Source organism: Phoca vitulina, unplaced genomic scaffold, assembly GCF_004348235.1.
Source record: "Phoca vitulina isolate PV1807 unplaced genomic scaffold, GSC_HSeal_1.0 scaffold10, whole genome shotgun sequence".
NCBI lineage: Eukaryota > Metazoa > Chordata > Mammalia > Carnivora > Phocidae > Phoca > Phoca vitulina.
The window spans coordinates 22,353,292-22,366,981 of record NW_022589713.1 but is presented as its reverse complement, the minus strand read 5'-3'; the positions used below and the strand labels follow the sequence as shown (position 1 = coordinate 22,366,981).

Here is a 13,690-nt window from a genome sequence, read left to right as displayed (position 1 = left end):
CGACAAAAGGGAAGAGAGGGACATCTAGGGAATTATAAATTACACAGGTCATAATGTTGGAAGAGGTTGTTTGAAAAGAAGAAAACAATAAATCTTTATGATCTGGCAACCAGTTGGTCATTCTGAGACTTAAATAAGAAAGAAAAATAATCAGCTATGGAAACCTTTCTAAGCCTTGATATCCACCTTTAAAATTGGGATATTAGTGTCCAGCTACTTCATAGTGTTAACAGCCCCCTCACAGGGCTACTCTGAGGATGAAATGTGATTATGCACAGTCACAGATCATGGTTTGGGTCACAGCTTCTTTCCAGAAACTGACTGAATGGAGCTAACTACGCTTGCTTTCTCATTGAAACATTTCAGGGAACAATTACTAGATTTAAAAAGATAGAAAAAAAAAATTAAAACATAAAGCCTGCTGATATCCAGTAGTCCCAGAACTTACCACATCACTAGCACTGGAGAACTCATTATTAACCAGACTTTCCAGAGCCATCCACCGAACTGGCCTGTTTTCGTTGTCCCCCAGACAGTGATAGTCCATGGGGAACAAATCTCTGGAGAGGGCATTGTCTGTGATCTTAACTTGGAGTGTGTCATCAATGCTGAAAAGTAGAGACATGAACATCAAATACAATTGGCGTATTTAAAACATATGGATCACAGTTATTCTTCAATACCATACGATGCCCACTGTGACTCCTGGGGAGAGCCCCCAGTCCACTGAAATGACATGATGAGCTCATGGCACCTACACACAGTTCCTAGCAGCCAGGTCTTTGTGGATAACTTCCCTTCTGGCCAGATAGCTCATTCCACAGGCAATCTGAATAGCCATGTGTACCAGGTCTTGTTGAGAAATTGCCTGTGGTTTAAAAAAAAAAAAAATGACGTTTGCAGTTAGCACAAAAATGATGATGGCAGTCAGCTGCTTATTTTATTCCACAGTCCTACTCCATCCCAAAATACTTCTTCACACCTACACATGGAGTTTTAAAAAGCTACTTCTTGACCAAGAATATGTTCCTATAGCTCCCTAATATTTGTATCTACTACAGCCTTACCATTCTGTAATATAACTTACCATTTACTTTACCGCCTCTCTCATCTGTCAGGTATAGCTCCCCAACATCCAGCACATACAGAGTAGCTGCTCAGTAATTATTTGTTCCATGACTCTCAAGGTAAAATTCCCAGTGCTTACTATTCAGTAACCTGTTCTCTTCTTTAAACTATGTTCTCATAGTTTTTATTAGATGATCTCTGGGGACCATTTTCTAGCTAACAGAAGTCTACAGCTCTCACTACTGACGTGTTCCTCTTAGAGCCAGGATACCAGTCTTGTGGGCTGAGGAATGAAACTCTTCCTCAGGTGATGCTGATGGGCTACAGCCGCCAACAACTTGTTGGAACCCTGACTTTAATCCTGTCAATTTATAAAGCATAGTGACATATTAAGTCAAATACTCAATGCAGCCTTTGAATCCACTTTCTCCTGGTAACCATAGTACGTATACTATTATAAACCCTAAAGCAAACTTAATGTGGCTACAAGTTACAGTAGGCAACAAAACAACAGCTAGGCTTTAGGATAACTACCACCATGCGTCTGGAATGTAGCCAAATGCTTCACAGCTATGTGCACAAGCAGTGAAGAGATGGAAACTCTTAGATGACTGACATCTTACAGCCAAGCATATTAAAAATAGATCCAATTATCTCCATAATCCAGACTTCCAGTCACCACCAGCTTTTGATACAATATGGACCAAATGACTCAGTCAAGTGTGTTTCCATTCCTAGAAGGGAGATCTAGTACCAGTGCCTTCAGAGAGTTATCAGGAAAATGACGGAGATGGTGTTAGAGTTGAGGTGATTATAAATAAACACACAATGGAGAAAAAGGAAAAACTTCAGCATCAGTGAAGTGCAACCTTCAAGACAGGAATCATAAACCATCTTCCTCTAAATCAACAGGTTATAATTATCTTCTGGCTCATTTTGAGTTTCTTTTTGCAGGCTTTTACACAGTTTATATATAAGAAGGTTTAACATCTACTTTCAAAGATACTATCAGAAGTTCCTGGTAAATAATTGATATCTGGGCAAATTTTTCTCACCTGTGGATTATTGGCCTCTACTAATTTGCACTGCCGTAAAAACAATTTAAGGTTCCCCCAATTCATGTAAGGCAGTATCACCATGGGTTTTTCTCCGTCTTCTATACACACATGCGTAATAGGAAGAAGGTTTCTACAAAATAATAAGAAATCAGGAAAAAGACAAGTGAAATCTAAAACCTCAAAGGCTTATTTTTAATAAAAAGTAATAAAGATAACCTAAAACAAAACAAGAAAATCTCAAACATACTTAAAAACATGATTACCTTTAAAAATGCAATAAAATTAACAAATGCCCTTTAAAACTAGACTTCAGTATTTTCTACATACGCACTTTCTTGGTAGGGAAAAGCTATAAACTCGAAGTTGTTTCCTGTGGACTGGATTCTCTGAAGACACACTCTAGCCACACTAAATCTTTACTCTTAAAGGGTAATCAGAGACATTTAAAAATGACTTAACGCATTATGAGTGTATTATAACATACCCTTAAGTCCATCAACACATTAAAGAAGAAAAAAAAAAGACCCCCATGCAGACTATGGACCAGAATATGATCATCAAGAAGACCTCAAAGAGGCTTCAACTGCCACAACAGCCAAGATATCCTTAGCTGGTCACATGGGACTTAGAATCTGATTTCTAAATCCTGTATTTACCATTTATAGATAGTCTGTGTGACTATCTCTCCTGGCCTTAGTTTCCATACCTCTAACATGGCATCACACCAGCCATAAAATGCTGTTATGAATAAAGCCAAAGCATGTAGTAACATTCTTGTTTCTCTTTAAATTTCCATGGCACACATAAATACTTTCATCCTATTGCCTAATGACACCTCTTTCCACTGGTATCTGGAAATAATTTAATTTTCTCCAAGGTTATGTAACTTTACACATAATTATCTCATTTTCCCCACTATGCTAAAAATTTCTTTTTTTTTTTTTTTTTTTAAAGATTTTATTTATTTATTTGACAGAGAGAGACATAGCGAGAGCAGGAACACAAGCAGGGGGAGTGGGAGAGAGAGAAGCAGGCCTCCCGCAGAGCAGGGAGCCCGATGTGGGACTCGATCCCAGGACCCTGGGATCATGACCTGAGCCGAAGGCAGACGCTTAATGACTAAGCCACCCAGGCGCCCTATGCTAAAAATTTCTAAAATGCAAAAACTAACATGAACTCTTATTTTTACACCCAATGCTCTGTATTCTGTGCCACAAAAAAATAAGCATTTAATAAGTATCTGACAACACAAGTAACATAGCCTTAAAAACATTCCTATTCCTTAACTTAGCAAATTTTGCCTCTAAGGATATTTAATAAGGAAATATTAAACATTAAAAAGCTACATAAACAAGGATAGTTAATGCAATATTAATAGCAAAAAGTTGCAAACGACTTCAACGTGCAAATGTAAGGCAAGAGTACACCCAAATCACAGGACAGTATATAACAATTAAATGGTCACAAAAAGATGTTAAGAGAAGTAAATGTTTATCTTATAGGAAAGCAAGGTACAAAATTCACATATGTTTGCAGGATAATTCCAAACATGGAGAAAAACTAATAAAACTCTGCACAAAAATATGACAAGAATTAAAAGTTGTTGTCTTTGAGTTGCAGGGCTTTAGATCATTTCTACCTTGCTTGCTACCTTGCCTTTTCTGGATTTTCTAAATTGTCTCAATTGAGCATGTGTCTCTTTTAAAACCACAGTCACACAATTCTGGCCCAACAGTGCCCAAGTGAAAGCTATCGGCTCCCTTCATGCTGCACAGGAGTTACTAAAAGGGAAAGCACTAACCCCAAGGAGCGGAAAATGAGGACTCAGAGATGAGTAAACTTGCACAAGGTAACCCCTCTAAGTACAGCTTCTGCTTGCATTTCAGTCTAACAGTGCCAGTGATGATTAGTCCCACTTTGTGAGGAAACCCATACAGAGAGAGGTTAGATAATCTGCCAAGGACAAACAACAAGTGCATGGAGAAAAAAATTCAAAGCTTCATCTGATTCCAGAAACCCTTGTGCTTTCCCCTGGACCAGTGGATATGCCCTCCCAGGAGAGCAAGAAAGAATACAAGGGAAGTGACAGAGCCTCTTTTCACACCAAGTCGCATGCACACTAAAATGACTACAGCAGGTCTGCATTCAGGTTTAACTGAGCACACCATGATTTTAGAAGTAATGGAGTTACCCGATCTCTCAAACCCCCCTCCCCAAAATTACTCCTCTGCTCCTCTCCTCATGTCTGAAATCCACTGAGCAGAGTTAAAGGTATTTTAGTGCTTTTTGAGATCAAATCATTAAAAGTCCTCCAGAAGAGGTAACAAGCCGCATGAAGATGTTTTAAAGTACAAAATGGCTGGTCTTCATTCTGTCCATTTTATAAAGGAAAGGAGGATAAAGAGGAAGATCTGGGACCTAGAGGAAGAATGGATGAGAGCAGAAACTGGTGCTGTAGACAAGAACAAGGCAGAGGAAGGGAAAGTTTTGTGGGGACATGAGACAAGAACTGCATCTAGTTCTCAGTCTTGCCCAGTGTGCTTGCAGAAGGAGAGCTGGGAGGCACTCAGTGTTAAGAAGGTCGCCATCAGGCAGCTTGGGCAGTGGAGAGCCAAACTACAAGTAGAAATAACTCAAGAGCACTCTGTTATGAAGCACTTCTGATGTCATTAAATTAAGTTACAATTAAAATAAAATAAATTTTATTTCTACAGCTATATTCTCACAAATTCCAGTGGAAAAAGGAATAAAAACTTTCAAAATGCTTTAAAATACTTCAACACTTTACAATTCTTACTCATGGAATGTTAAAACACGAAGTAAACATGTTTTGCATGTGGAATTATACACCACAACCAGTTCTAAAAAGTTAAATTCTGAAACAAGGCATCATTTCTTACTGAGTGTATTTCGTTTGCTTGATAAGTTCTGTAATATGAACACTGAAGCTCATTAAGTTCATTTTTATCCCTCAGGCCTAGCAGAGTTGCAAGTGCAAAACTGGCACTTCATGAATTAGAATAAGCGAATGAGGGGCGCCTGGGTGGCTCAGTCGTTATGCGTCTGCCTTCGGCTCAGGTCATGATCCCAGAGTCCTGGGATCGAGCCCCACATAGGGCTCCCTGCTCAGTGGGAAGCTAGCTTCTCCCTCTCCCACTCCCCCTGCTTGTGTTACTGCTCTCGCTATCTCTCTCTCTGTCAAATAAATAAATAAAATAAAATAAAAAAAGAATAAGCGAATGAACAAATAAATGCATAGACACAGCCATAACACCAGGAGTCAGAAAGAAAAGCACGGTAGGCCCTAGTCCCCTTAAAAGTGAAAAAAACTGCAACCATGAGTGTAAAGAACAATAATGTACTTTCTACATATTGACAATATGTTTTGCTCATTAAAAATTAGGAGTCCTGGGCTCCTGAGTGCCTCAGTCAGTTAAGCATCCAACACTTGATTTCAGCTCATGTCTTGATCTCAGGGTCAAGCCCTGCATTGGGCTCCACAATGGGTGTGGCACCTACTTAAAAAAACAAAAAGCAAAAAACCTAGGAGTCCTGGTATTACTGTATAGCCAGGAAGAACAATTAACTATGACTAAGCTACACAATCTGCCTCTAGAAGACTTTCCCCAATCACTGAATGTCCAGTATCAACCCCGTTTAGCATGTGGAATTCCATCACCTAAGGGTGTCTTGGGGCTGCTAATTCATCCTGATAGGATGCTGGCTGGAAAACACTACAGCTGAAAAGCCACATGAAAAATGCTCCAAATACTTGTTCTGAACATTTTTTCAGCCAAAGCATCTTTGGGCTACAATGGATATAAAACTGCTTCTTAGGAAAATCCTGGCTTTGTCTGGATTTGTCCAGTCTCCCACTTCTGTGCTGAAGTGGTGCAGACCTTCTACCAGGGTAAGAATACCAGGTAGGTACCAAAATACTAGATTAACATTACATACTAGTATTAAACACTTTTGACTCTTCCCCCTAGTGTCAGCATAAGAGAACATCAAGCATTTCCAATATTGCCAAGAAGGACATTTCCAAATGACCATTAACCAATTCTTATTTTGTTACTCAGAGGAAACAAAATGTGTTTTTTAGAAAATACAGTCTCAGGAATGAGTCAGCCATCCATTCCTCTGTAAGTAAGTTCTACACTTGGACTGAATCAGGCCAATGGAAGATAACTTTCTTCAACCACTTGACTTTAACCCTTCAATGGGACATCTTTCGTCGCTCAGTACTGTGTGTTCAATTTTTTCAAAGGTCCCTGGGATTTTTTATACTCAGTGAAACTATAAAGTTTATCTGCTCAGTTATATTAATCAATGTCCCAAGTAGATTATAAGCTTAATGAGGCAGCTGCCTCAGAATTTGAAACTAGAAAACCTTTTTTCCTCCCCCAAGGAATATTTATGTTTGTTTCTCTTCTAATACTGAGATTTATCAACTTTTAATGGTTCCTCAAGCCTGACTGCCCAGAAGCTAAGAGATGTTTTATGTTCAATCACAGCAAAAATATTTGTGTCTTCATTGTTGGCTTATTTGTTTTCTCTTCCACCATCACAATGCCATAAAACTCAGTTTGATTTTCATTACCATTTTATTGATCTTACAACTGCTGCCTTCTTTTTAGGTTCTCAAATTCTTTCAAATATGAACAAAAGTATAAATGACATTCAAAAATAGAACTCTGCATAGTCATCTTATTTTTTGGCAGAACCCAAGTAACTGCTCAAAGTACCCAGAAATTAAAATGCATGCTGCCTTTTGCATGCATCACTCTTTCATGTGTTTTTTCTCCCCAGAAGTCCATAAATATCTTCCAACAGGGATGGTCACTGTCCCATTTTTGTAAATATACGCAACCAAATCTGCAATAGGCATACAAATGAAACTGACTTTACAAGCTGTTTAAAAAAAAAAAAACGAAGACCTTGCCCCATTACTGATACTGCTGCACAGTGCAATACTATATTTAAGCCCTTTTTGTCTCAGAAGGTAGAAGCTTTCGTTATAGCTCTGTGAAGAGGACTTATAATCAAGCTTTTTTAAAAACAAAGTTCTTTCTATAGAACTACCAGTATTTTTTTAAAATTATACTATGACCTAATAAGACACTGGTTAAATATAAAACATAGTACATCCATTCAATCAGCTGCTACATATCTTTTTTAAATGTGGACATGAATTCATAGTTACTTTTATGAAGAGTTAGGTACATTGTTTTGTTATATCAAAAAGCCTATTAACCTTATTAAAGATAATAATGGTGTTATGATTATTTAAGAAAACATCGTCATGGGGTGTGTGGAATTGCATGTTGGAAATGAATTGAAAGTGTTTAAAGTGTTGAGATATCCATTTTACTTTAAAATATTTCTACACTCATAAGTATCTATGTATCATCTGGATAGATAATAGACATATACACAAACACCAAACAAAAAAGACAAAACGTTCACTATCACTGAATTTAGGAGACGGGATTACTGGCGTTAATTATGCTTGTTTTTGGTATTCTTTGTTAAAAAATTTCATAGCAGATATTTTTTAGTATATATCACTATCGTATTTTTTAAAGGAAAATACGCATACAAATATGTAAAAACTCTCTTGAAAGCTTAGCTATGTTTATCCAGATGTGGACTTACATACTCTGCTTTATCTTCTTCTTTATACTTCACTGCTTTTTTAAATTTTGTGCACTAGGCACGCATTTCACTTTAATATTCTTAAAAAAAAAAAAAAACCTATTCCAAAAAGCTTTCAATTCAGAACATATCACAACGTTCTTAAAATAAAAATGTAGCATACAATGTTACCATGCTTATTAACACTTAAGTGCTGGGTGGTTTCTTCTCTCACCTGTGATGAAGACCTCGTAGCTTACAACTTTCAGTGAGCATCATTGTCACCTGAATTTCAGAAGCTTGATCTATATGAAGAAAAAGACTAATTTGTATATCAACAGTAAAAATAGTAGTAATAATTTATAAAGCTTCTGATCAATGCAACAAGAGAGAGAAAAGGAGAGAAAGAGTGGCAGAGCTAAGATCCACATCCCAGCTCTACCTAGTAAAATACTGAACCAAGAGTAAAATCCAGAACACTGAAGTCAGGCACTAGGAGTCTGTGTCACATTTGCTCCTTAAAAGTAGAGCTGTTGAAGCTAAGAAACCACAAATTTCATTTTCTTCTAAAACTAACCAGAATCACTCTCTCTTCCACACTTGCTAGTTGTGTCCACTTTTCCAGACAGCTTCATTTAGTTTAAAACCTTTGTAGGAATGTAAGATGGGTGGACAAAAAGCTAAGAACTTGAAACACTTGGTACTTCTTTGGAAAAGGTGCTTCACACCAATGTCTGCTGGAATAAACTCTAGTTGTCTAAAAACTGCTCAAAATTTAGGATCATCTAGGAATGGCAGAATGTGCCTTTATTTCTCTTTCTGTAGTCTAAATAAATTTTAATTAAATTATGGCCATGGGGCACCCGGGTAGCACAGCTATTAAGCGTCTGCCTTTGGCTCAGGTCATGATCTCAGGGTCCTGGGATCGAGTCCCGCACTGGGCTCCCTGCTCGGCAGGAAGCCTGCTTCTCCCTCTCCCTCTCCCCCTGCTTGTGTTCCCTCTCTCGCTGTGTACTCTCTCTGTCAAATAAATAAAATCTTAAAAATACTCAAATACTTACATTCCAAAATATTACAAGAAAAAACAAAACGATAAAAAACTTATTTCAAAATCGCAAAATATTAGCAGCTATGAAACAAAACAAGACCCTAACACCGATAACCTCAAATTAATTAATTCTATCGAATTCAATTTCACAATATTCACTGTGAAATTCAGATTGCTAATTTTAATCTCTGTAAATTTATATTAGAATGTCCATTAAGTCTCTGTGCAAATTTATGAATATTTTAAGAAGCCAAACTGCAATTTCTTGCTTATGTCTAAAGCTTTGCAAAGGGCAATAATCTTTTGAAAACTTTCTTCTTGCATTTTAAGCTGCACTTCTAATTGTGTGGCATGTAACAAAGCATACGGATTTGTGAAAGAACTTGGTCAGCTCTACATAGCTTCAATTAAAAAAATAATAACATTCCAAAAGAGTAAATCTCAGAAATACCCAATCATGTGGAGTTATCTAATAATTTTGAGGCAAGGGCTGTGGTCAATGCATTTCCTCTTTGTTTCTCATGCAAACCATGACAACATCTTGGCTAAGGACTCCCTGTGGTTTCTCTTATTTCCCGCTAGCTCAGAAGGAACATTATAATTACAGTGGTAAGGCGTAGAAACAACCAAGTGACTACAATTTCAAGTGTATCCGGAAGGAGAAATCTTATCTTGTGAAACAGTTTTGTGTTTTCTTATCACTATTATTTCCTTTTCCCCCCCTTCCAACCCTAAATCAATCCAATTCTGATTAGAAGGCTCTTCTGCTGATTCAAGATTCATTCAGAACAAATTAGTAACAGCCCAGTTGTAAACTGCCCACAGATTACGTATAAACCCCAGAAGAAATATTAAAATTAGAGAAATATTTCCTTAAAAATGCGGGAAATGTGACAAAAGTCAACAGTTATTAAACTTAGGGTTCAAATTTTACATTTACAAAGAATAATATGTAAAATATCCTTCAAAACTAGTCAGGAAATCTAATGGACCTAACTTAAATATTACCCTTTAAAAGTGCTTTGGGGCTAGAAGTAGGTAGATAAAATACATACTGAACAGTATAGTAAGTTAAACCACTTGTTTAGTGGTTTGTGTGGTGGTTTAGTGGTTTAGTGTCTGTGTGTGTATGTTTTTGCAGGATCCTTAAGCAAGCAATTTTGCTAAATTAAAAAAAATCAAATTTCACATTTTTTTGTTAGGTTAGTACAGCTTTTTAGAAACAATAAACATAAACCCTTCATACTTTACATGAATTCATTTAAGATTTAAAAACATACGATCTTATAAACTTTGAAAATTTAATAAAACTGTCACCTCCTACATATAAAACTGAATTTAATTTTCCCCTCTATTTCTACATCAAAATGCTAAATTTGTTTTTTTCAAAATTAACATCCTGTCATCTGTCTGTATCAGACACTGTCAGACATGAGGCACCCTATAAATTACATTTTTCTTTCTCTTAAAATGAGCAAACAGATTTAACTAAGATTTAAACTTTTATAAATATCAACTATAAGGTGAAAAATTAAGCATCAAATTTCTCCAAAAGGAGATTATGTGAATATAGGTATTCTGTTCATGATAACATAAAGTAGTGCTACCCTTTAGCAAACAATCAGACAGTATCTATCAAAATTTTAAATGTAAACACCTCTTGGGACAGCAATGCCAACTACAGCTATACCTATAAAACTAAGCCAAAAAGTAGACATACACACATGGATATTTTCTGCAGCATTACATATAATAGCAGAAAAAAGGCAGGGGGAGTGGAAGGAAAGTGAACAAGGCTATTCACATAAGGTACTTTTAGTCTGGGGTTCATTTTTTTATTCTTTATAGACTGCAGTATTGGGAGTGGGAAGGAGGAAAGAAAGAAAAACTAATAATGTTTTTAAGAGGGAAAATCAAAATTTTTACCTAGGAAAAACACAGAATTAGATACAGCAACAATGAAGTCAAATGGATGTAGTTTAACTACAAACCTGGGTAATAACTAGTGTTTTAACATCTTAAATTATTAGAACTCTATTTTCTATACCTTATGAGAACAACCCAAATTTCCTCAAAAGTTAGTCTCATATCAGCTAAATTACCATGGACTGACTTAAAGTCAGGCACAGACTGAGAATTTGAGACGAAATTTCACTGGCATGATCCACCTTGGGAAAGCATTCTGGAAATAGTATGGAAAAAAAATCCTACCTTTAACTGTTTTTACAAATGCTTGTTTTTCTTTATTTGGATCTTTTTCATCTACTAAAATCCCATGGAAAATACGCCCAAAAGTACCTAAAGGAAAAATAATAATTAATGAGATCATTAATCATCCCCTGCATTGGGCTCCCTGCTCAGCAGGGAGTCTGCTTGTTTCTCTCCCTCTGCCCCTTCCCCCCGCTCATGCTTTCTCCTTCTCTCTCCCTCTAATAAAAAGTTTTTAGGGGTGCCTGGTGGCTCAGTTGTTAAGCGTCTGCCTTCGGCTCAGGTCATGATCCCGGGGTCCTGGGATCGAGCCCCGCATCGGGCTCCCTGCTCAGCGGGAAGCCTGCTTCTCCCTCTCCCACTCCCCCTGCTTGTGTTCCCTCTCTCGCTGTATCTCTCACTGTCAAATAAATAAAATCTTTAAAAGAAAAAAAAGTCTTTAAAAAAATAAATAAATTTTTAAAAGAAAAAGAAATTCTTTGTTACTAAGAAAGATTTTAACATGCTTTTAGAAATGTCATATTTAAACTAAGTACATGAGAATTCTTTCTGAATTATCCAAAATAAACTAATGTTATAGCCAGGAATACTGGAACTCAGTAATTGGGTATCAGTAGAGGCATTTATGAGTTAGCTTCTAGGCTTAGTTTCAGAATAACAAAGGAGAAAAATGGACCCCCATCATACATTCAAAAATAGACCCAAAAAATTTGCTTCTTTTAATTACTATTTGTCACTGGGGGCAGTTCAAGCCTCTCTCTTAGCTGTGATTGACCTATAACCATCTCAACCAAGAGATGAATTCAGAATGACTCATATATATTTAAAACATTCCAAACTGGATTGTGGAAAGAGAAAGGTAATTCTCTTTAACAACTTGAGGGGCTCAATGAAGTACTTTATTATTAATTCCTATACTCTTCTGTCAGCCATCTCCCCAATTAATACCCTAAAACTCAAGAAAGAAAAGAAGGACCAACAAGTGGGGAAGGGAAGGGTAATAACATCTATAAAATATCTATTGTGTGTTAGTTCACTTAATGTACATCATTTCATTTGATCTTCACACCTAGTTCAACAACAGACAATATAGTCTCAATTTATAGGAGAGGAAATTGGACGTGGAAGACATTAAATGATTTCTCCAAGGTCACACAGGTGATAAATTGTGAGACTGGGATTAGAAGTTGGGTGTAACTCCAAAGCCCATGCTTGCTCTGTCTGCTAGAGTCCCCATACTATCTGTCACAGCAAATAGACTTGCTAGGTGACGATATCATCTTTAAACAAGAATGAAAATGTATTTAAAGGTAACAAACACTAATATATAACATATGCTTTAATATACTCGAAAATTAAGAATTATGCCAAAGCTGTATTAAGGCAAATTAAAGATCTAAAGAAATAAAAAATGAAAATCAGTTTTATAAAGGAAATAAATTATGCAATTCTATCCTTAAACACAAAGAGATGAAATTCTTAAAATTTGAAATAAAAAAAATTTAAAGTGCTAACATTAAATCCACCTTGAGAAACTGGTTTTGAGATAATAAATACCTTCTTGGAGTACATCTTTTAAAGTTATCCTCTCCCTGGATATTGCTATATCCTTCACCTTAGCTTTGGCCTCCAAAAGAGTGACACTTCTCAGGTCATTCTTCTCTATCCGCAGGGTAGGATAACCTGAGGAGCCAACAAAGCCAGACCAAGAAATATAAATACCCTTATTATGCCATCAGGGTCAATTAATTCAGTCAAAACCTCAGGACTCAACTCACAGGAATAAATAAATGTAAAAATCATAAAAGGAAAAAGGCACACACATGAACAGGGAAAATCACCTATAAAGACCACACTAAATTTTAAAGAAAAACTTTTCACCTACCCCAAAATCTTAAAATGAGTAATTAAAACAATAAACACTAAAATGAATATTACCATTACCACCACTTCAACTGCCTTTCAGCCAAATGAAATAAGCTTTGACTCATAGTGTTTAATTTAATCCCTTTTATGGACTTTTTCCCAAAGATTTTCTAATATAGTCTCCTAACAAAAAAACTTTTCAAATGAATAGATGTTTGTAAAACTATCTTTTCTAACAAAACATCTGATCAATTTAATCAATCTCGTTTTATATAGCCTGGTCAAATCACTGTGAGATACATCTGTTTCTCAGCTCCCATATTTCCCATTCTTACTACATTGGCAGCAAAAACAAAATTACCTAGCCATAACTTAAACTTTTCATTCCAAGAAAAAAATGTTAGAATCAAGGAAGGATTCAGCATCAGCAAGTAAAAATTGGAATGGTATCTCTAAGATTTATGCACTTCGGTAAACATATGGGAAGAAAACTCCCTGAAGAGTTAGCAGACCTAGATGACCGTCACCAATGGCTGCTACAGTATCTAGATGATAGGCTTGGGAGCTTTGTGACCAACGGATTAAGCTGACAACACCTGATTCCATCGATGAGCAGTATGAATAGGATATATGCAGGTGTGTGTCTGTATTTGTATATGTTTAATCCTACCTGGAGTTGTTGGGAGTTTCTCGGATCTGTGGTCTGTTGTGTTTTGTTATTTTGGAAAATTCTTGGCCATTCTGTCTTCAAATATTTTTTTACTCCTCTCGTCTCTTTTTATTTATACACAAATGAATTTCCATTGTA

The 13,690-nt window shown here is 36.4% G+C and overlaps 1 protein-coding gene across 1 annotated transcript in view; it reads right to left on the bottom strand.

Annotated features, from left to right (window-relative positions):
- Nucleotides 1-13,690, bottom strand: part of RYK (receptor like tyrosine kinase) — a 98,243-nt gene that overhangs the window by 25,987 nt on the left and 58,566 nt on the right. Inside the window, exons 9-14 of the mRNA XM_032409167.1 lie at nt 12,574-12,699; nt 11,020-11,106; nt 7,996-8,065; nt 2,124-2,256; nt 759-868; nt 449-608 (exon numbers count right to left, since the gene is read on the bottom strand). Of these exons, the coding sequence (XP_032265058.1) occupies nt 449-608; nt 759-868; nt 2,124-2,256; nt 7,996-8,065; nt 11,020-11,106; nt 12,574-12,699 (686 nt within the window). The remainder of the gene's footprint in view (nt 1-448; nt 609-758; nt 869-2,123; nt 2,257-7,995; nt 8,066-11,019; nt 11,107-12,573; nt 12,700-13,690) is intronic.